Source organism: Mustela erminea, chromosome 2 (genome assembly GCF_009829155.1).
Source record: "Mustela erminea isolate mMusErm1 chromosome 2, mMusErm1.Pri, whole genome shotgun sequence".
Classification (NCBI taxonomy): Eukaryota; Metazoa; Chordata; class Mammalia; order Carnivora; family Mustelidae; genus Mustela; species Mustela erminea.
The window spans coordinates 48,227,616-48,251,292 of record NC_045615.1 but is presented as its reverse complement, the minus strand read 5'-3'; the positions used below and the strand labels follow the sequence as shown (position 1 = coordinate 48,251,292).

Below are 23,677 nucleotides of genomic sequence, written 5' to 3'. Positions count from 1 at the left end.
TGACCTAAGCTAAAGGCAGACATTTAACTGACTAAGCCACCCAGGCACCCCTCATACCTTTATTTCTTATAATGTACCATTAAACATGGCACTTTCCTAATCTGCTTTATGTTAGAGTAAGCAAGGAATACACAAAGAAAAACAATAAGAGTTATTATATAGGGACATCCTACAAAATATCTGACCACTACTCCTCAAAACTGTCAAGATCATCAAAAACAGGTAAATTTTAAGAAACTGTTAAAGCCAAAAGGAGCCTAAGAAGATATGAAAACTAGAAGTAACATAGTTTCCTGGATAGGATCCTGGAATTAGGTTAAAATTAAGGAAATCTTAGGGTGCCTGGCTGGTTCAGTCTGTAGAGCATGTGACTGTTGATCTCATGATCATGAATTCAAGCCCCACATTGGGTGTAGAACTTACTTAAAAAAAAAAAAAAAAACTAAGGAAATCTGAATAAATTATTTTTTAAAAAACAGTTATGTATGTTATATGGATAAACAAAGAAACAAGGAAAATATGCTATTCTTCAACAATCTAGAAATCTCTTACCAAAATTAATCCACATATGAATCATTAGAATGTATCATTAGTATGGCCAGTAAAACCACTGCTTAGCTACACTTTGATAATTCTACAATTTATTCTATATATTTAAATAATAAATTTAAATTTAAATAAAATTTAAAATTAATTTAATTTAATTTAATAAATTAAATTTAAATTTAATTAAATTTAAATAAAGCTACATTTTAAAAAAAAAATTCTGTGATTAAAAGGAACACCTCACCTTTTCCCCTAAATTAGTGAAACATAAGTGTGTATGTGAGCAATAGAAAGTATTATGAAATAAGACTTCTGAAGCTAGCTTATCTTGTTAATATTTAACCTTTGGATATCAAATAGAATATATAATTATGCTTTTATAAATACAAATTTACTAAATGGAAAATTTTTATGTATTGCATTATTTTATTTTCAAAGGAAGGCAAGATTAACACAAAACATTTTTATCATATTTCATGGAATCTAAATAATATTTTATGTATCATTAAAAAAGACAAAAATGCTGTCAACTATAATTGTAAGATGGTACTGATTGTAAGAAGTAGCCCAATTTGGGGGACACGTGGGGGACACAAGGGGTTAAGCTTCCAACTCTTAGTTTCAGCTCAGGCCTTGATCTCAGGGTTGTGAGATGAGCCGTGCATTGGGCTCCATGCTGGGTACAGAATCTACTTAAGCCTCTCTCCCTCTACTCCTTCCCTCCCCAAATAAATAAATAAAGCTTAAAAAAAAAAAAAAAGAAGTATCCCAATTTCATAAATAATAAAATGTGTATCTCATAATCAATGAAATATAGTTTTTTTTCTCATGGTAGAAATGAATTTTTTATGTATGTGCCTATTCAATTGATGTGAGCCTAATTTATAGTACTGAGTATTTGTATAGTGCAGGAAAAAACCCTGCATTCTCTAGTTTTTATAGAAAAGAACTAGATATTTTACGTGCTATAGGTGAAGTATTTTATTAATCCACTGAGGAGATACCCAAATATTAAAGTCAATCAGCAAATAGTCCCCAAAATCAGATTAATAGAAAATGGAAATACTATCTCTACTTATTGTCCCATAGTTACAATTATTTAAAAAATACAATTATATTTCGTGAGTCAGCTTTGTGTTGTGATTATTTTGAAATAGCTTAAAGTATATTAGTTCATATTAGATCTCATAGATTACTGAAGTTCCCATTGAATTAAACTTTGAAGCTAATTTTTTAAAGCCAAAGGGGAATTAAATAAACCATCTGGGCTATCATCGCAAATTAACACACTAAGTTTATGTGCATAACATCAGACATTTCTCATTAAGAAAAAGGTACCTTTAAAACTTTATGACAAAAAAAAATTGTTTCAGTAAATGAGAAAAACTGTTTGCCTTGTTTACTATGTCTTTTTTTAGGCTCAAAGGTAATTGTGTTTTCTTTGTAAATAAGCTCCACAAGATCAACATATTCTGAAATGGAGGAAATAATTAGGTATCATTTTTGTTAGTCTTAAAATAAATTAGATGTGATTTGGTTAAGAGTTCAGCTGTTAAGATTCTCCATGAGAACAAAAGCACTTTCGTAGAGGTTACTTCATAGGTTAATGAGGCTACTGTACAGTCAGTTTTTCTCTTCAAACTTTAAAAAAAAAAAAGTTAAGTGTTCCAAAATCTCACAGATTTCTTTAATTTCTGTGCCGTGACTCTAAAATATCCTTCAATGATTTAATTAGCTCTTGTGTTAATAGCTGATAATCTCATTATGGGGTCACTATGAAAATAAAAATCCCCGTGGGATTTTTATTCTGGTCTATGTCCAAAGGTGTAGGGGATAGTCACATATCACACCTAAAGTTCCATAAAGGAACTACACTATATATGTTCATATCCATCTTTACTTTGAATACAAGTGTGGAAAACAGTATTTCTTACACACTTTATTATGCATTTATAATACCTGTTGTTTCTGGCTTTCCAAATTATACTAAACAAGTACATCCTTGACATAAGCATGAAAGCTAGGTGGGCTAGGGCTTGGGTTGACATGCAAGGAGAAACAGTGAGGAGCCACCAACGGTGATGGGCTCCAGTGCCCCGAGTGATTTCCATGTAGAAGGGATGGTGGCCACCCTGGCGACATGTAGAGACATGGTGGGATCCACCCCCCCCACCCTCAGGACTGATCTTTTGATCAGATGGGAATTAAAAAGATGCCCTCGTGGTGACTGTGCCTGTCAGTTGCATGGAACTTCATTCAAGGATTTTATGAGCCTGGTGGATTTACAGTGATACTCAACCATCTGGGGAATACTACTAGTGGAAGCTTTCTCTGGAATCACACACACCCAACACATTTCTGGATGCTAAAAGTGGTGTGAAGAAAGGCTTTGGCTGAGTAACTCATAGATTCCTACAACAAGAGGGAACAGAGGACCACAGCTTCCTTCAGTGGCTGAGATTTCTGACCTTGTCTCAAACATGAATGTTTGGATGGGTCTCTACCAGCTCCCTTTGGGGGCTCCCTGTGAAACAGATGAAGTATTACATTTCACACAATTGGTCTTGAGGATCACAAAATGTGCCTGGCACATGGAAGACATTCAGCATGTGAAGTAGGGACACTCTTCGTCCTCCAGAAGACAGAACTTCATGACCTGAGCAGAATACAATTGCTTAACCAACTGAGCTACCCAGGCACTCCGAGACAGAACTTCAATAAGAGATTTACCACATGTGTCAAGATGGCAGGTGTTGTGCTGGGGTCCAGGATGAAGTAGGACAGAGATTACAATCCATCTCTTGGGAGGCTCATTGTCTAGAGGGAGCCTGTACCCTTGGCCAGTAAGCCACATTGTCTGGAGGTGAGAGGAACTTCTACTCCCTTTTTGGTCACTATGTGACTTTGGACAGATCAACTCCTTTCTCTGGGTCATCGCTGGGGAAACCATCTTCTTCTCTTCTACACTGGGACACCCTTAAAAGTAAAAGGGGCATTAGAACACTTACCCTAGGAGAACTAGTTGTAAACTAGGATGTTGCAGGGCAAATCAGGCCCAGTGACTCCTAGACTCATCAATTAGAGCGAGACAGTGTTTTTGGTGCTGGTACTAGTCCTGCTGGTGCTGTTTCATGACTGGGTCTAAATCTACCTTCACTTCCCCCACTGAATTTGCACAGGCAGTTTGCATTTCTTCTTTTAGCACAGGAGCTTATCATCTCACAAGTATGTCTTCAACTGCTTGGAAGAACCCATTTCTCTTTGAGTCCTGTTATCTGAGACTGCAGCTGGAGCAGACCCCACCTGTGTTTTTTGGTTTTTACTAATGGGTCCCTGTGATTGACAGCACACACTGTAGTCCCAGGAGTTTGGGAGGGGTAGGGCTTAGCACTGCCCCCTAAGTCATGCAGACACCCCAGCCGGCATTCCCACTGATGAGGCAGTGCCTTAGACCTCAAGAGGTGTGCCCATGCCTGGGCCAAGCGTGGAGACCAGGAGTTTACAATCAACAGCCATAGGGTTGCTCAGTAGTTGGTGTTTGTAAAAGCTTGGAGTGTGCCTGTATAACCTACCAATCTTTTACATTTGAAGAAGTAGATTCAGAGAGGATCAGAAAGCTGCCAAGGTTATCTAGGAAGAAAGCAGAGAAGCTGGTGTTCACATTCCAGTTTGTCTTCAAAAACCCTATTCGGCCAACGTTTCTCAGTGTGACAATGAGGTATGCAAGGTGATTTTAGGTTACAAATGGACAAGTTGTTAAAAATGATTGTTTTACATTTACTTTAATTTGAACTAGCAAAAGACCAGGATTGGCACACAACACTTGTGACTTTGCAGATATCATTGCTTAGGATGTAAAGTATGTACTTAAATAAGAAAAGGTCAACTTTGCAAAACAACCAGGTAAGAAGTGGAGATGGCCTTCCTAAAGAGCTCCAAACTGGGGGCGCCTGGGTGGCTCAGTGTGTTAAGCCGCTGCCTTCGGCTCAGGTCATGATCTCAGGGTCCTGGGATCGAGTCCCGCATCGGGCTCTCTGCTCAGCAGGGAGCCTGCTTCCCTCTCTCTCTCTCTGCCTGCCTCTCCATCTACTTGTGATTTCTCTCTGTCAAATAAACAAACAAAATCTTTAAAAAAAAAAAAAAAAAAAAAAAAGAGCTCCAAACTGGGAGTGCAGGTCCTGGCTTTGATTTATGTGGCTCTAGCCATATCACTGGAGGGATAGCGTCTCTGAGCCTGTGATTTAAGTAGCTGTATACTGCTTCATGTCATCTGGGCTATTTAGTCCACTATGATCCTCCCTAAATCCGGAAAATTCATGATGAAGTGACTGTACAGCCCAGCCTGAAGCTAGAGTGAAAACAAAAAGAATACCAGAAAAACTGCCATATCATCCTATAATTCTGCTTAAATTGACTGTGGCTGTTGATCTGGGCCCTGCCAACTCTTCTATGTTGACTGAGCACCCAAAGTTTCCCAATTAACTGATGTATTATTCTTTAAGATAATACAAAGAAGTGCAAAGCAACATTCAAGTATGTCTTTACCATTATTAGGTTTCAGAATCCCTTAGTTTCCAAGAAGCAAAATAGCCTCAGGACTCATCCATCTACAGTCTTCATTTCCTCAGGCCTATCCAAGAACTGAAATTGTGTAAGATGATAAAGTTGTGTTAATATACTAATTTTCCCAAAGAAAGTGGATTCTTACTGGTTTTCTTAAACAGCCTTTCTTGAACCAAAGCCTCAGTTCAAAAAGGCAGAATCCTATGTTCTAATGACAGCCTCATGAAGAATGGTCAGGGGCCCTAAAATCTCAAATCAATCACAACAAAATTCCATTTTTATGGCTGGGCTTAATTACTATAACCAGGGTTTTCTTTCACGTTTCTTTTGCTCTGAATTTTTCTACTGATCCTATGTTACGATAATTTGATAAAACATTTCAAATGTCCTACTTACTATTTTATCTACTTTAAAAGTATTTTATTACTTCAGTGAATTATGCCAATACTAGTAACATAGATCCTGTTCTATGGACAACACCAACATCTGTTTATTTTATTAGCAGGCCAGGGAGTAAAGAAATTACAATTCCTTTCCCATTTCTTTTATAATTCAACCTAAGATGCTTCAAATGTGACTGCATACCTCACTGTGCCTAGCAGTAGATGGTCAGGAAATGACTTCTAAATTGGATTAACCTTCCAGTTTTCACTGAAATAAATTATTATTGTATTTTAACCAAAGCTAGTTACTTGTCTTTTATCTCACTTCCCTTTAAAGGTTTTCCAGTACAGCAACATCACAGTTGAGTCACAGCACCGGATCTGTTCAGCATAACTTTTGAAACTCATAGTTTCAGCAACACAGTAACAGGAGCTAGCACATAAAAAAGAGCTAGGTCCTGTTCTAAGCCAGTATTACTTAAAATCCATTTATCAAATCATCTGCTCCTCATAAAAACTCTTTAAAGCATGTATTCTTATTTTACATATGGGTTAAATAACCTGCCATGGTCACACAGCCCTTAGTCTTCTATAGTGTCTTTCTCATGTTGTTTAATTTCAGTCCACCATTCATGAGATGGATGGTTCCACAAATTATATGTATGCTTATGTTCTCAGTATCCTCACCAAAAAATATGCTATGAAAATTTAATGACATACTTTGTAAGCTTTTAAGTGTTACATAATATCAAACAGCTTAATAAAGAGAAAAATGATTGGTATATCTACAGTAATCAAGGATCCAAATAAAAGGTAATAAAATTTAACTCTTATATCTTCTAATTACAATGGTTTGGGAACCAAAATCTATTTTTCTGGAACAGGGATGGCATTCTTTCCACAACTATGAAGGAACTCTCCCTACCGTCACATGGAATAAAAGTGAAGTGCCAGCCCTTTCCCTGGAGACATTTTTTTATTTCTTCTTCCTTCATTATATTCAGAGATGGCCAAAATGAACTGCTGACTGCCCAAATACTGTTGGTATAGAATGCCATATTTAAGCTTGAGACTATTTTCCTTTATTTCTCTGCTTTCACAGTGAAATACATCAAGCATAATTTTTGTTAAGCTCTAAAACTTTCAGCAGGTGATAACATCATGGAAACAGAAACTTACCCCCCAACATATTTCATTTGGAAACTGAAGTTCAGAGAAAGTCATAAAAATTCAATTTAAGTAAGATTTATTGATTGCCTAGAGTGTGCATGATCGTCTATTAGACACAATGAAATTCAGGCACAAAACAGACAAAAGATCCCTGGCCTCAGGTACTTTATGATCTAACTATTATAATACAGATTAGAAAGAGTAAACAAACAAGTTATAGGGCAATGCTCACTTACTAGAATCAACATGATAGGGCAGTAATTTAAGTAATCCAGAATGGTGTCTAATCCTAAAATCATTTATAAAATGCATTTAGTCTTGAAATCCACAGCACTTCAAACATGATAATGAAGTTCCACTGCAGATAAAGTCACAAAGATACAAACACACTTAAGAGTATTATTAATGATTTTTGTTATTTTGGATCTTCTGTTTTCTTCTTATTATCGTTCGAAGCCTCCGTAATACCAGTTTATCAGACAGAAGCATGTCATCTTGTTGTTCTAGATAATCCAATAAATTCTCGGTCCATTCAAGTGCAGCCTTATGGCTAATATGTTTCTCTGGATTCAGATCTGCTTTTCTAGTCTTATTGTAATGCTTTTGTTCTGCAGGCTTGGCCTGGTCCTCAGCACTTTCACTATCAGTTAGCACCTGACAGCTTGAATCATTACTCCGAGAGTCAAACCACTGATCAATATTTTCAATGTCAACGTGTTCACAGGCTTCTGTATTCTGTAAAACCGTTGCTAAGTTAGCTGCTAAAATAGCTCCTTCATCAATGTTCATGCCTGAATTTTCTTCATTGCTAGGGAAAAGTTTTTTCCATGCTTTGGTTATGGTACTTGATTTTACCATGTTCCAAGCTCTTGATACCTCATAAATTGCATCCAACACTGTCAAGTTCTTCCAAAACATTTTTGGGTCAATTCCCTCACCCATGTATTTCTGGAGAAGTCCTGCTCGGTAGTATCTTTTTACTGTGGCTAGAACTCCCTGACTCATAGGTTGAATTAGACTTGTGACATTTGGTGGCAAATATTTCACAATTATTCTGCCATCATCTGAACTCAATAATTCTTCATTTGGATGTGCTGGGGGAAAATCCAAAAGAAGCACTGCTTTTTCTAGAAGCCCCTGAGACTTCAAATGCTTCTGCACCTGTGGCACAAAGTATTTTTCAAACCACTGTCTGAAAACAGAATGTTCTATCCATGCACTTTTTTGACTGAAATAAGTGACAGGAAGGTTTGAAAGGTCAGCTCCTTTGAATGCACGGGGTTTTTTTGCTTTTCCCACAACACAAAGATTAAGTTTGTGTAAACCAGTGGCATTTGCACAACACATAATAATGATTCTCTCTCTGCTTGATCTATAACCAGAGGTATTTTGCTCAGTTTCAAGAGCTAATGTCCTTGATGGTAGACATTTCCAGAACAATCCAGTTTGATCAGCACCATAAATCTGCTCAGGTTGTAGATTCTCTCTCTCAACAAATTCCTGAAAGTTACCGCAAAATTCACTGGCAGCAGTTTCATCTCCTTTTAACTTTGTTCCTTTACCAGCAGCCTTTGGAATACCGTGGCGCTGCTTAAACCGAGTTAGCCAGCCAGATGACGCATTAAAATCACCTTCCATCCCCAGAGCATCAAAAAAGAATTTGGCTTGTTTTGCACAAATTGTTCCAGACACTGGAATCCCATCTGTTTTCTGTTGGTTAAACCACTCTATCATAACCCTATCCAGTTCCTCATATGTTGATGACTTCATTGACTTACGTTTGGATACCCCACTCGTAGGATCTGAACTGTTTGCATAGTTTATTATCCTTTCTTTGTTCTTTTTAATATCACGAACTGTGGATTCACCAATTCCATACACCACAGAAAGCTTTTTGAAAGAGATGCCTTCCTCAAGTTTCTTAATAATGTCAAGCTTGTCCTTAATTGTCAACACCACACGCTTACGTTTCCCCAACATTTTAAGAACAAGAAAGATATTTAACAACTTAGACTTGAATACAGTGAGACTAGAAAATGGGGTTTTATGATCCCTTTCTTGACCCCGCCTAGACCTAGATGGACGGTGTGCTGGTCAATTTCCAAGCCTGGCCTACCAAGAATTTCTTCACTTCGCTGTTTTAAAGCCTACAAAGTTCTTTCTACAAGGACTAGTTTTAATTAACCCTGTCTTCTTTCTTCCTCCTCACTCAGTCTGAGGTCTTTTCCTGTACTGCACTCTCAAAGGAGATTGCAACTAATACCGTACCAACAAGGTCTCTAAAACAGTCTTATTTTGTATTCAGTTCTTGCCATCATTACAGATGAGATACTTTGCTAAAGGAACTAAGACTCAGGTGGGGCTATTTTGGGAAATGTGCTAGGGAATAGTTTAAGAGAGGACTTATAGACAGGACGTATAGGAACAAATAATGGAAAAACTCATCCCTTGACCTCTGTCTTTGTCAGGCAGTGCACTGTATGGAATGCTGCCTCTTCTAGGCAGGACTGCTAGAGATTATCAAGTGAGTGGTTATGAAAATCATAGGCAAGCGAGGTAAAGCAAGCTGGACAGAAGTGAGCAGTGCAAATAAGGTGAAAATGGACAAGCAGAAAACTTTGTACTTTAACATGACACAAACTTACACCTAATGTATTTGGCAACTGGAAAGGCAAAAGGTGGACAAGAGGTGGTGTCACATGATTAAAGAAAGCATTAAAAACTTCATTGGTAGAAATCAGAACTCATGGCAGAGGGTATGAGGTGGAAGGCTCAGTGAAGATGTTAAAATAATCCTGGTGAAAGATGATCCTCGATGGGCCAACAGAAGTAGTTCCTGTGGGGAGCTGTATAAGCACTCCGTGCCTCCGAAACCTAAAGGAAAATACCAAAAATATTTTTTTTCAATATCAGGGTCTGTGGCATTACTCATATCTATCCTGAAACTGTACTGAGAAAATTAACGCCGCCTATCAGTGTGATGACAAAATCCGACAAATAATGCTTTTAGGCATTATCTGGAGTGACAGCGGGACCTGAATTGCCTACCTCCTGAAATTAAGAGGTCAGAGACAAGCCGTGTTAGCGAGGGCCTCTCCCCGCAGGGCGAGCTCCGGAGCGCGGGACGTCTTTGCTCACGCGGAGGGAGCCCGGATTCCTCCGTGGACGCCGGCGACCAGGGTGTCACCGCCGCAGCGAGCGAGCGCTTGGCCCAGGGGACGCCAGTCAGCGGGCCGGGGGCATCGCTCTCCGCCAGACAGCGCGGCGGCCAGACTGCCCTGAAAGCAAATGGAGTCTCTAGAGGGTTGCTGACACTGGTGGCGCGGTAGCGGCAGCGGCGGCGAGGGGCGAGCGTCGCCGCCGGAGCCGGAAGGCGGGGGATTAGGGTGCACGCGCGCGCCCCCGCAGGAACGCTGTGTCGGCGAGGGGGCGGGGCCTGCGCGGGCGAGTGCGCGCGGCGTGGGGGCGGAGTCTCCAGTGAGAGGGCGGGAGGGGGCGGGGCCGCCACTGCAGCGTCTCTAGGCGCCGCGTGGGTTTCACTAATGGCCTGACTGCTCGGGGCTGCCAACTAGTTCGCCGACCAGCAGGGGGCGGTACAAGTCCATTCTGTCTTGGCCCTTCTTTCAGTGGCTCTCCTCTGCGGGCGAGGCTCTCTCCACTCTCAGGTGGAATAAAAATTGCACCCTCTGAGGGCTCCGGAGAAAGCTGCGCATCCTCAGGTGCCTTGAGCGGAATGCGAATGGGGTTGGCCGAGCGCACGTGGGGCGTGTTTACAAATAGCGGCCGTTGCACCCGCGCCTCCCAGCGCCCGCCAGCTGGGACTGGGCCAGTCCGAGCCAGGATCATGAGCGAAGGTAGGAGCGAGCGGACGCGCCTGCTGGCGGAGGGCAGGAAAGCTGGCTCCCCTTGGGGACCGGGTTCAGGAGAGGAGCTATAGGGCTTACACTCTGCAACACCTACCTGAGCAAGCCCGGGGTCCCTAAGGCGCAGGAGGGGTTGGTCAAACCGGGTGTCGACTATTTCCACCCTGGGTGCGCTGCTCCAGGGTTTAAGTCACAGTCACTATAGAAGGGGCCCCTGTGCAAAACCGACTGCACCTGGGAGACGCGTGAGGCTGTGGGAGGCTCCCTCATGAATTTCCTGCCGCCCCTTTACTCCTTCTGCTTCTCGGTAATAAAAGGGAACTGCAGTTTGACAAAGAGTCCCTTGGTTTATTATAAGTGGAGATACCGTTCGTTTCTATCTTGGCTTTCTAAAAGGGCCGAATGCCAGCACCTGTGCACTAGTAACGTTTGCGATGAACCATGCTTTTTCAAAACCCTTCCCGGACTCGGTTCCTTGTGGGGCCCTCGGAGCCTTCCCAGGGGAAGGGAGTGGCTGCACCTTCCTCCCGCAGCACCTGTTTACCAAGGAAACGCATTTAGCCTTTTCTTTCTGTCGTGTGTGTGTGTGTGTGTGTGTGTGTGTAATACTTTGAAAATTGGAAAAGGCTAAAGTTTCTCCAACACCTGAGCGTAAATGTCTAGCCATTTTCGTTAACATAAAGTAGCACAGTAATTCGTCATTTATTTGCAAAGGCCAGATTGTTGCTAAAAACGTTTCAGAAGGGAACTGACCTGAGCATTCGTACTGCAGCAAAGAGATGTTCCTTCTAAGCCTTCTAACTGTCTGACTCCCCCGCCCAAACTGCTCAGTTGCCTTCCTGAAAACCGCAGCCGCGCTGTGTCTGGCATGAGGGAAAATCGTTGGGCTCCTAGTTAAGCTGCGAAGTGGCTTTTGACAAATACCTGCTTTTCCTGAAGGTAGACCTCCCCCTCCCCCACCCTTCACCCGATCGATCAACCAGGCAGTTTTGGCATTGTGGGTTGACTGTTTTTGGTAAAGTACAACTTTATGCTAGTTTTGTATCACTTTCAAAAGTTTACCTCCCCCCACCCACCCCCCGCAGTTGTAAGAAGCGTGAAAACAGTTGTAGCTGATACATTACCCATTCCTCATACGGGAAGAGAGCTGACATTTCTGAGCGCTAACCAGCGGAGGTGGCTTGTAAGCAGAAGTTAGCAGCCTGGCTTCCCCTTGCCCGCCAGCCTACTGGCGTCACTGGGTCCAATTATATATTTAAATAAAGCAAACCCTGACTCTTCTCTCCCTCCGCCAGTATCTCTGGGGTTTAATTTCCTTCCAGATATCACTTGGATCATTTTCCTGTTTCTGCTGCTTCTCCAGCTTGCTCCTGCCTTTATCTCTTAGAGCGGTTCCCTTTTCATCACCTTGTGTAAGTTCAGCTCTGGAACACGGCCCACACGCCTTGATTTCCCCAAAACGCCTCACACAAGGTGGTTGTATTTAGTTGACTTTTAATGAGATTTTACCCTAGACAGCTGTGTCTTTACAGAAGCTAGTTTTCTCTGACTTCTTTTTTATTAGGGGAAGGGGTTGCTATTTGCCGCGGATTTATATTCAAGTACAAGAGGTGTGGGGGCGGGGGGAGGGGAGGACCTTAAAATAGAACATGTTTTGTTAGGAGCCAGGTTGGCCACAGGTAACTTCTTACTGTCTGCTCTTCTCTTTGGGTCGTAGCCTTATTCCATCTTTCTGTGCCATCCTCTCCTTTCTCCAACATTTTTCTATCTCAAGATCATCTCTCGCCTTCCCTCTCAGCTGTGTGTGAGATCTTGAAGATTCTTACTCCTTTATCATACAGAGCAACTTTGTATCCTTTGTTTTTTTTCTAACTATCCCTTACTGTTCGCTGCAGTTTATTCTCTAATCAGAAGACATTTCACTTCTTAGGGAGTTTTGCCCCAGTATCTCTTTCCTTCCAGGTTCTTATGATAGCCCTTAATCCTAATACTTGTACTATCGGGGATACCTCTGTTTTATGTACAGTGAAACAAAAGCTAAAAAGTATGTGAATCTGTCAAACGTAGGTGGCAGAACGGAGAGTAGAGCCAGACCTGTTTGGTTTTAAAAGCAACATGCTCTGCCACACCATCAGAAGTGAGGTCTTTAACTCTCAAAGATGTGGAAAGAGGAAAAACTGATGATTTTTGCATAAAGTTGTCATTTCTTAAAATGGAATTTTTAAAAAAGATTTTATTTATTTATTTGACAGAGATCACAAGTAGGCAGAGAGGCAGGTAGGCTCCCTGCTGAGCACAGAGCCCAGTGTGGGGCTCAATCCCAGGACCCTGAGATCATGATCTGAGCCGAAGGCAGAGGCTTAACCCACTGAGCCACCCAGTCTCCCCAAAATGGAATTTTTGACATTAACCTACCAAAAAGGCCTTCTAGTTGTGAGGGTACCTTAAATCTGCAACAGTGTTCATCAGACATAGCCTTTGGTTCGTTGGAAGGTTGGTTTTCTGAAGCTACCCCAATTCACCTGAAAGTGAAGCTCCAAATTCCCTTTCTTGCTGAGATAATATCAATGCAAATACATTTTGTGGCCTCATTTTCAGTAGTATGCTTTATGCTTGATAGTGTTACAATAGTAATAGTGTTATAATCTCTAGGTGGAGTAAATTGTGACTTTTAAAGGAACTTCTTTCTTTTTGGGTTTCATTTACTTTATCAGTGACCCTCATTTATTTGGAGATTTTTGTATAAGTAACTCAAATTAGCTACTCTAATTAAAGCTTAAGATAAGGGCATGATACTGTTAAATCAGCATTAAACCGATTTAATATCAAGTAGTATTTCTCTCAATAATTGAAAACTACTGTCAATTGAAATAATTTCACAAAAACCAATAACTATTCACCTACTTTAAGGGACATTCAATTTTCAGGGGAATTTCTAAAATATAATTTATTTTTCTTTTGGAGAGTGTGTATGCACAAGCAGGCATGTGTGTTTGGGGGGGCAAACAGGAAGTAGAACTAAAATGAAAACTTGTTCTTTGAAGTCTCTTTTAGCTGTAAAATTATTTTACCTTGTATTGTAGACAAAAGTTTGAGGTATTCATTTTTAATATAAAAATTCCTTTTATATGGCTAAAAGTAGAAATACTCTTCCACTTGAAAATTTCTGGAACCAAGTGAAAGATCAGATTACTCACTGGAAAATCCTTTATCTTTTTTTAAGAAGTTGTTAACATGATATTGAAAGATAGTGATTTTTTTTCATAGTCTTGAGTCCTTTCGATGCCCACTAGGAGGCTTTTAAACTTCATTTTGTTTTCTAGGTTTCCTTGTTGGCTGACCATAGGTTGTCAGTTCACTGGCAGCATAGGCAGAAATAAGAGGATGAGTTCCTAGGAAGATAGAAAAGTTTTAATACAGTCAAAAAAAAAAGAAAAGAAAAGAAAATTGCTGGTGGAAATGTTTAAGGAAAAGTTATACTTGCTTTCTGAAAAACTTGTGGACACATATTGAGGAGACTGGTGATCTGCTAAGTGATGGTGGCAATGTGGGTTGGAAACTTGAGTGAAGTTTGTATACCCACTCTACCTTTTGAAACCTGCCTGGTTTCCAGCTGTTCTCTAAATGAGCCCTCAGTCCCTTTAGATTGGTCAGATCCATTTTATTGAAAGCGGCTGCTCACCACCAGACCACACATGCTCCCTGTCCTCAGCACCTGTAGCTTCGGGCTTTGACTCTGCTTGCTGTTGTTCTACAAGCCTACAACATCCTCTCCTTGCTCTGTTAATCTGTACATCCTTATGTTCTAGTTTGTCTAGAAACCTTTCCTCAGGGTGCCTGGGTGACTGTCAGTTGAGCATCTGCCTTGGGCTCAGGTTGTGATCCCAGGGTCCTGGGATCAAGCCCCGCATGGAGCCCGCATGAGGTTTCTGGCTTGGCGGGGAGTCTGCTTTTTGCCCTCCCTACACCCCCTCCTCCGCACCCTCCACCTCGTGGTGCACCATGAGCACCACTCATGCTGCTCTCTGTCTCTCTCAAAAAAATAAATAAATCTTCAAAAAAATTTTAAAAAGCAAAAACAAAAACCCTGCTTCTCCCCAAGGTTACTTCTCAGACCTGATGGGTCAGAATCACCTGGGGTCCAAAATGTAGCTTCTGGGGCTCACTCCAAGGATGGAGTCCAGGAATTTTTGATTTTCAGCAAGCATCCCAAGTGATTCTAACATGCTAAAGTCTGAACACCTTGCATACTGACAACCATTTTGAATATGGGTTCTTCCCTCTAATAATATATTCTTTTAGAAGGGAGTTTTTCTTCTACCCTCCACTTTTCTTCCTAAACTGTAGACCATCTTTGAAGGAAAATAAATACAGAAAAGCAAAAAGGAAAACAAGCATACCAGCATTCAGAGATAATAACTCTAAACATTTTGGGGTATAGCCGTTGACTTTCTTATATCAATGTAATTATCTCATATATAGTGTGTGTGTATACATTTTTTAATGAGAACAGTAAGTCCTAATATACATAAAATTTTATATGTACTCTTAATAGCATATTATATTTTATTATTGCTTCTCATCAGCCAAATATTACCAGTAATACACCTGTTGTCAAAACTGGGCTTACTGCCGCAGCAAGGGAGACCCAGCCTTACTTTGGAAAACCATGGAGCTTGTTACAGGATTTGGGTAAGGTGATTTTAGGGAGGCTTTCAGGAAGTAAGGAATCTCTTCTGGATTGGGAGCTCTCAGAAGGCAGGAGCAATTTGATCTTGAGTATCTTAATTTTTATTCCAGAATCTAGAGGGCGAGGCTAGAGTGTCATTGTAGTCAGTCATGGTAGTCAGTCCTGCAAGCTAGGACGGGGGGATGTTTGGTCATTTTTGTGGTTGCACTGCAGTTCCCACTCCCTTCTTACATTTCTATTCAAACGGAATTGTGCAGTGACCTTGTTTTTTGTCTTATTTTACCGCAGTCATAGAGAGTCCTCCTCTAATGTCTATGAAGCTGTTTAGGCTCCTCAGGGTAACATGATGCCTAACTTCTTCCAAGCTTTCAGCAAATCCTCAAAGGATCTAGGGTCCAAAAAGCTTAAATGATAATCATTGGTAGATAAACTTATTCAGCTTTGAGACTATCCCTTATTTAGCTATGTAGATAATATCACAATGCAATTCTTAGATTCTCTTACGGTTGAAGATGACCACTATTAATACCTGGCTTCCATGCTTCTAGTTTAAAAAGGCCCCATGATAATGCTTCTGAAACAGCTTCAATCAATTTTCAAAGTTTTCATCACCCAAAAATAAATCCCATACCGTTAGCAATCACTTCCCATCCCTCTCGCCCCCAACCCTCTCTCCTACTCCTCAGCCTTTGGCAGCCACTTGTCTCTGTGGATTTGCCTATTGTAGACATTTCATATAAATAAAATCATATAATATGTGTACTTTGTGGCTGGCTTCTTTCATTTAACATAAAGTTTGCAAGGTTCCTTTTCTAGGATGAATCAGTATGTCATTTTATGTATGTTATCAGTACATCATTTTTTTAATTGCTGAATAATCCATTATATAGACATTTTAAATTTTATTAATCCATTCATCAGTTGTTGGACATTTAAGTTTCCATTGTTAGATGCTTATGAATAACATTGGTATCAACATCTATGTGCAAGCTTTTGTACATACGGACATTTGGATATATGTTTTCATTTCTCTTAGATATATAACAGATTGGGATTGCCGGGTCATATATTTAAACTTTTTTAAAAGGATTTTTAAAAATTACTTATTTGAGAGAGAGGGAGAGCTTGAGCATAGGGGGGAAGAAACAGGCTCCTTTCTGAGCAGGAAGCCCAACATGGAACTCGATCCCAGGACCCTGGGATCATGACCTGAGCTGAAGGCAAATGCTTATCTGACCAAGCTACCCAGGTGCTCCTATGTTTAAACTTTTGAGGAGCTATTTCTAAAGCAGGTGACATCTTTACAGTGTATGGGTACCCTGTCTTAGTTCATTCATACTGCTAGAACAAACTACCACAGACTAGGTAGCTTAACTACAGAAATTTATTTCTCACAGTTTTGGAGGCTGGGAAGTCCAAGGTTAAGGTGCCAGCGGATTCAGTGTGATGGCTAGTTAGGACTCCCTGGATCAGAAATGGTTCCTTCTTTCTGCATCTTTCCACATGGGGGGAAGAGTAAGGGTTTCTTTTTTTTAAAGATTTTATTTATTTTTTTAACAGACAGCTATCACAAGTAGGCAGAGAGGCAGGCAGAGAGAGAGGAGGAAGCAGGCTCCCTGCTGAGCAGAAAGCCCAATGCAGGGCTCTATCCCAGGACCCTAGGATCATGACCTGAGTCAAAGGCAGAGGCTTTAACCCACTGAGCCACCCAGGCACCCCTGGGTTTCTTTTATAAGCACACTAATTCCATTCACAAGGGTCCCATTCTCATGATTCCACCTCCAAATGCCATCACACTGAGCATCAGGATTTCAACATATGAATTTTGGAGGGACATAAGCATTTAGACTGTAGCAGTCTTCAATTTCTCCACATCCTCACCAACACTTGTTATTATCTTTTTGATTTATCATCTAGTGTGTGTGAAGTGGTATGGCATTGTGGTTTTGATTTGCATTTCTCTGATGACTGACTCAAGAGTCACTTTGTGCTTATTTGTTATTTATGGTTCTTTTTTAAAAGATTTTATTTATTTATTTGACAGATAGAAATCACAAGTAGGCAAAGAGGCAGGCAGAGAGAGAAGAAGGGAAGCAAGCTCCCTGCTGAGCAGAGAGCCCGATGTGGGGCTCGATCCCAGGACCCTGGGATCATGACCGAGCCGAAGGCAGAGGCTTTAACCCACTGAGCCACACAGGCGCCCCTATTATTTATGTTTTTATGTATTTTTTATATTTATGTATTTTTGGGGGGGAGAAATGTTGATCCAGTTCCTTAGCTCAGTTTTTATCTTGATTATAATAGAGTTACAATTTTGAGTGCTGAATAATCCAATTTACTCTTCCTCCACTGGCTTTCTTAGATGAGAGACATAATAACCTTCTGAGTATCTTGTGTTTTTAGCCCAACTGATCTTGAAAATACTGTTTGGCCATAAGAGACTCTTAATCTCACAGAACAAACTGAGGGTTGCTGGGGGGAGGGGAGTAGGGAGAGGGTGGTTGGGTTATGGACAATGGGGAAGGTATGTGTAAACCTGGAGATTCACAGACCTGCACCCCTGGGGCTAATAATCCATTGTATGTTAATAAAAAAAATTAAAAATTAAAAAAAAAAAAGAAAATACTGTTTGGAAGATACTGTCCTTTTACTTAAGGATTCATATGATAAATTCCGAGTATTTTTAGCGTCAGGGAAAAAAAATGTGACTTCCAGATGAACTTTAGCTTTTTCTGACTTAAGAACTCAATATGTCCATTTTAGCACTGACTTGCACAAATCTGTCAGCTTAAGAATGTGCTTTAATTGCCATAGGTAATTCATTTTGATTTCCTAGTGCTTGTCGTTTTCTTATTACTGACTGTATTTTAAAATTTTTAATGTTTTAATGGTAACTCTCTTTTTATATTACAGTTATCTCAATCATTGTTTTGGAAGCATGTAAACAATAAAATGAAGAGACCAGATAGGCAATACTTAGTGACAAGCTGTGATAAATAAGTGATAAAATAAAAGTTTATCTTAGTGATAAACTTTTGGGGTTCCAGAAACAGTCTGGTTCGTACTCCTGCCACCTATCAGCAATGGAATCTCCTATTGGTTTTATAAAACCTTTCACATTTGGAAAATGGGAGTAAAAATCATACTGATTGTGGTTTTGTTAATAAGGATGAACTGAAATAGTGTGTTTAAATCACTTTGCAGAGTACCTAACACTCTGCACTAAGCACTAATACTAGCTTTGATTTTATTATTTCCTGCATCTTTTAATTAGAAGGAAATACCTATCATCTCTTAAACTAAGAAAGGAGGCTTTGAAAGGAGCTATAGCTAGCTAAGAGACAACTGTGGTGGGAAAGGCCAGATTAATTCATACACATATAATGATACTGTAGAGCATTTATGAGGGTGGATTATATATTTATGGTTGTACTTATTTTTTTTTAAATTAACTATGGTGTACTTACTAAGGGATTCACAAAACTACCTCAGGGTTCTTATTTCCTTAACCCAAAACAGATGCACATTTTCGGTCTTTGCTTTAATCCTAAATCACAGCATATTACAAATATTGTGGTTTGGGCAGATTTTTAGAGTTAATAATTTGAATATATATGTATACACACATATATACACCTATATATCCATACCCACCAACACCCACATATACATACTTTCCCCCCAGCTCCTCTCTCTCTAAACTTAACTTGCAGTGTTCACAAATTTCTGTTTTTCCCTCTCCCTTATGTTTTTTTCCTTTGGGGATGTAATAGTGGAACTACCTAACAATTTGGAAAGTCCCCTATCAACATGTACTGAAATTGATGTACAATTACGTGATTGCTTGTTCAGAAGAAACTTATGGGATTATTAAGCCATCATTTTGAAGCTGACTGGAATTTTAAAATTTCTCACTTCAATGGGCAGTTTGTTTCCAGTACTGTTAAAAAGAAACAGGCTGATTTATTTAACAAAGATCTCTGTTAACACAATACAGGAGTTAATTTTGCACTGAACTTTTTGTTCCTAAGTTGTTGGTTTTCTTTTTTTAAACAATGGGTGATTTTAGCTTGTCATTGCTACAGTCACAGAAGAGAAAGGTTTTAGGTGAGTTTTTAAACATTTATTTGAGTATAGTTGACATACAATTTTACATTAGTTTCAGATGCACAGCATAGTGATTCAGCCTCTCCGTATGTTATGTGCACTGCAAGGGTAACTGCCATCTGTCACCACACAATGATATTATAATACTGTTGATGGTGTTCCTGTGGTGGGCCTTTCATTCCAGTGACTTAATCATTCCATCTTAAGCCTGTATCTCCCACTTCCCTTCATCCATTTTGCCCATTCCTCTGCCCCCCTTCCATCTGGCAATCATCAGTTCTCTGTAATATAGATCTGATTCTGTTTTTTTGTTTATTCATTTGATTCATTTAAGACATTCCACACATGAATTAAATCATTAGGGCATTTATCTAGGTCTGACTTATTTCATTGAGCATAATACCCTTTAGGTCCATCCTTGTTATTACATGTGGCAAGATTTCATCCTTTTTTATGGCTGCATAATACTCCTGTGTGCGTGTATGTATATGGGGGTGTGTGTGTGTTTCATCTAGGTTTATCAGGGATATTGGTCTGGTGTGTGTGTGTGTGTGTGTGTGTGTGTGTGTGTGTGTGTGTGTGTAGTATTTTTGACTGATTTTGGTATTATCAGGGTATTGCTGATTTTGTACAATGTATTTGGTAGCTTTCCCTGTTCTTCTGCTTTTTCATTTTATGCTCTAGCTCCGTCCATATTGTTGCAAATGGCAAGATTTCATTCTTTTTTATGGCTGAAAAATATTTTTATATATATAGTATATATATACACTATATATTGTATATAATATCTGTATTGTGTGTGTGTGTGTGTATATATATATACACACACACCACATTTTTTCTTTATCCATCTATTGATGGACACTTGAGATGCTTCCAGCTATTGTAAATGATGCTGCAGTAAACATAGGGATGCATATATGCCTTCGAATTACTGTTTTTGTATTCTTTTGGTAAATACCCAGTAGTATGATTACTGGATCATAGGGTAGTTCTATTTTTAATTTTTTTAGGACCTTCTGTGTTGTTTTCCACAATGTTTACACCAATTTGGATGCACATTAGCAGTGCACTCAGGGCTCCTTTGTCTCCAAATACTCATCAGTACTTGCTGTTTCCTGTGTTTTTTATTTTAACCATTCTGACAGGTGTGAGCTGATATCACATTGTGGTTTTGATTTGCATTTCCCAGATTATGTTGCACATATTTTCATGTGTCTGTTGACCATCTATATATCTTTGCAGAAATGTCTATTCATGTCTTCTGCCCATTTTTTCATTGGATTATTTAGGGGTTTTGTGTGTTGAGTAGTATACGTTCTTTATATATTTTGGATATTAACCCTTTATTGGATATGTCATTTGCAAATATCTTCTCCTATTCAGTAGGTTTTCAGAATTTTTGGTTGTTTCATTTGTTGTGCAGAAGCTTTTTATTTTGATACAGTTCCAATAGTTTATTTTTGTTTTTGTTTTCCTTGCCTCAGGAGACATATTTAGAAAAATGTTGTTACAGCTGACATCAGAGAAATTGCTGCTTGTACCCTTCTCTAGGATTTTTATGGTTTCAGGTCTCATGTTTAGGTCCTCAACTCATTTTGAATTTATTTTTCTGTATGGTGTAAGAAAGTGGCCCATTTCTTTCTTTTGCATATAGCTGTCCAGTTTTCCCAATACTGTTTGTTGATGAGACTGTCTTTTCCCCATTGTATATTCTGGCCTTCTTTGTTGAATATTAATTGGCCATATAATTGTGGATTTATTTCTGGGATTTCTGTTCTCTTCCATTGATCTGTGTGTCAGTTTTCATGTCAATACCATACTGTTTTGATTACTACAGCTTTGTAATAGGACTTGAAGTTTGGATTATGATTCCTCCAGGATTTTTTGGTCTTGTTTTGTTTTTGTTTTTGTTTGTTTTTTTTGGTTTTTTTGTGTGTTTTTTGTTGTTGTTGTTGTTCTTTTCTTCTTTGTTTTTGAAATTGCTTTGGCTATTTGGAATCTTTTGGTGTCATACAACTTTTAGGATTGTTCTAGGTCTGTGAAAAACACTGTTGGTATTTTGATAGGCACTGCATTAAATCTGTAATTGCTTTGGGTATTATAGACATTTTAACAATATTCCAACCCATGAGCATGGAACATCTTTCCATTTCTTTTCATTGTCTTGAATTTTATTTTTTAATCAGTGTTTTATAGTTTTCAGAGCACAGGCCTTTCATTTCTTTGGTTAAGTTTATTCCTAAATATTTTATTCTTTTTTGGTGCAGTTGTAAATGGGATTGTTTTCTTAATTTCACTTTCTGTTTCTTCACTAGTAGTGTATGGCATTGCAACAGATTTCTGTACCTTGACTTTTGTATCCTGCAACTTCACTGAATTTATGTATCAACTGTAACAGTTTTTTTGCTGGAGTCTTTGGAGATAGGCATTTCTGTGTATAATATCATGTAATCTGCAAATAGTAAAAGTTTTACTTCTTCTTTTCATCTTCAATTTGAATGCCATTTATTTTTTTTGTTGTTGTCTAATTGGTCCAGGTAGGACTTCCAGTACAATGTTGAATAAAAGTAGAAAAGCTTTCAGGTATTCCCCATTGAGTATGATGTTAGCTGTGAGTTTATCATGTAAGGTCTTTATTATGTTGATGTATGTTCCCTTTAAACATACTTTGCTGCGAGTTTTTACCATGATTCGATGTTGTACTTTGTCAGATGTCTTTCTGCATCTATTGAAACAATCTTACAGTTTTTATCCTTTCTCTTGTGGTTGTGATGTATCATGTTGATTGATTTGTGAATGCTGAACCACTCTTGCATCCTAGGAATACATCACACTTGATCATGTTGAATTTTTTTTTTTTTTTTTTTTTGTATTGCTGGATTTGGTTTGCTAATATTTTGTGGAGGATTTTTGCCTCTGTGTTCTTCAGATTGGCTTGTATTTCTTTTTTTGTGGTGTCTTCACCAGGTTTTGGTATCAGGATAACATTGGCCTCATACAATAAATTTGGAAATTTTCCTTCCTCTTCCATTTTGTGAAATAGTATGAGAAGAATAGGTATCAACTCTTCTTTAAATGTTTCATAGAATTTGTCTATGAAGCCATGTGGTCCTAGGCTTTTGTTTGTTGGGAGCTTGATTACTGATTCAGTTTCTTTGCTAATAATCAGGTGAAATTTTTATTTCTTCCTGCTTCTGTTTTGGTAGGTTGTATGTTTCTAGAAATTGATCTGTTTTTTCTAGGTTGTCCAATTTGTTGGTATATAAATTTTCATGATATTCTCTAAAAATTGTTTGTATTTCTATGGTGCCCATTTTTGTGTGGGTTTTTTTTACGATTTTATTTATTTATTTGACATAGAGAGATCACAAGGGGGTGGGGAAGCAGGCTCCCCACTGAGCAGAGAGCCTGATGTGGCCTTGATCCCAAGACCCTGAGGTCATGACCTGAGCTGAAGGCAGAGGCTTAACCCACTGAGCCACCCAGGAGCCCCTGGTGCCCGTTTTTATTTCTCCTCTTTCAATTGTAATTATGTGAGTCCTCTCTCTCTCTATCTATCCATCTCTGTCCCTCTCTATCTTTCTCTCTCTCTCTGGATGGGTGTGGTTAAAGTTTTATCAATTTTGTTGATCTTTTCAAAGAACCAGCTCTCTGTTTCATTGGTCTGTTCTATTGGTTTTGGGGTTTTTTTGGTTTGTTTGTTTGTTTGTTTTAGTTTCTCTGTCATTTATTTCTGCCCTAATCTTTATTATTCCTTCCCTCTGCGCGGTTTTTTTTTGGGGGGGGGGGTGTTTGTTGTTCTTTTTCTAGCTCCTTTAGGTGAAAGGTTAGGTTTGAGATTTTCCTTGATTGTTGAGATAGGCCTGTATTGCTATAAACTCATAGGACAGTTTTGCTGCAAACCCAAAATTTTAAATTGTTTTAAATTTGTTGAGACTTGTTTTATGGCCCAATATGTGATCTGTTCTGGAGAATATGTGCACTTGAAAAGAATGTGTATTCTAGTGTTTTAGGGTGGAATATTCCTAATGTATCATCGAATGTGTAATTCAAAGATGTTGTTTCCTTGTTGATTTTCTGTTTAGATGATCTGTCCATGTATGTTAAAGTCCCCTACTATTGTGTTACTAACAGATAGTTCCTTTATGTTTTTATTAACTACTTTATGTACTTGAGTGCTCTCTTGTTGGGTGCATAAGTATTTATAATTGTTATCTTCTTATTGGATTGTCTCCTTTATGCATATGTAGTGTCATTCTTTGTCTCTTGGACAGTCTTTGTTTTAAAGTCTGTTTTGTCTGATATAAGTATTGTTATCCTGGCTTTCTTTTGCCATCCATTTGCATGATAAA

The 23,677-nt window shown here is 39.1% G+C and overlaps 2 protein-coding genes across 2 annotated transcripts in view; one reads left to right on the top strand and one right to left on the bottom strand.

The window, feature by feature from the left end:
* Positions 1 to 6,439: 6,439 nt before the first annotated feature.
* Positions 6,440 to 10,086, bottom strand: TIGD2 (tigger transposable element derived 2). Its single transcript, XM_032332879.1, has 2 exons — positions 9,711 to 10,086; positions 6,440 to 9,536 (listed from the first exon to the last, which is right to left on the bottom strand). Exon 2 carries the CDS (start codon positions 8,640 to 8,642, stop codon positions 7,065 to 7,067), a length of 1,578 nt encoding a protein of 525 aa, XP_032188770.1. The 5' UTR covers positions 8,643 to 9,536; positions 9,711 to 10,086; the 3' UTR covers positions 6,440 to 7,064.
* A 216-nt stretch (positions 10,087 to 10,302) lies between these two features.
* FAM13A (family with sequence similarity 13 member A) overlaps positions 10,303 to 23,677 on the top strand; it is a 356,989-nt gene continuing 343,614 nt past the window's right edge. Inside the window, exon 1 of the mRNA XM_032332873.1 lies at positions 10,303 to 10,516. The gene's annotated coding sequence lies outside the window, so the exon portion shown is untranslated. The remainder of the gene's footprint in view (positions 10,517 to 23,677) is intronic.

What these genes read in the sequence shown, in the direction of transcription:
- TIGD2 (XM_032332879.1), bottom strand. Translation starts at nt 8,642, where the DNA reads ATGTTGGGGAAACGTAAGCGTGTGGTGTTGACAATTAAGGACAAGCTT.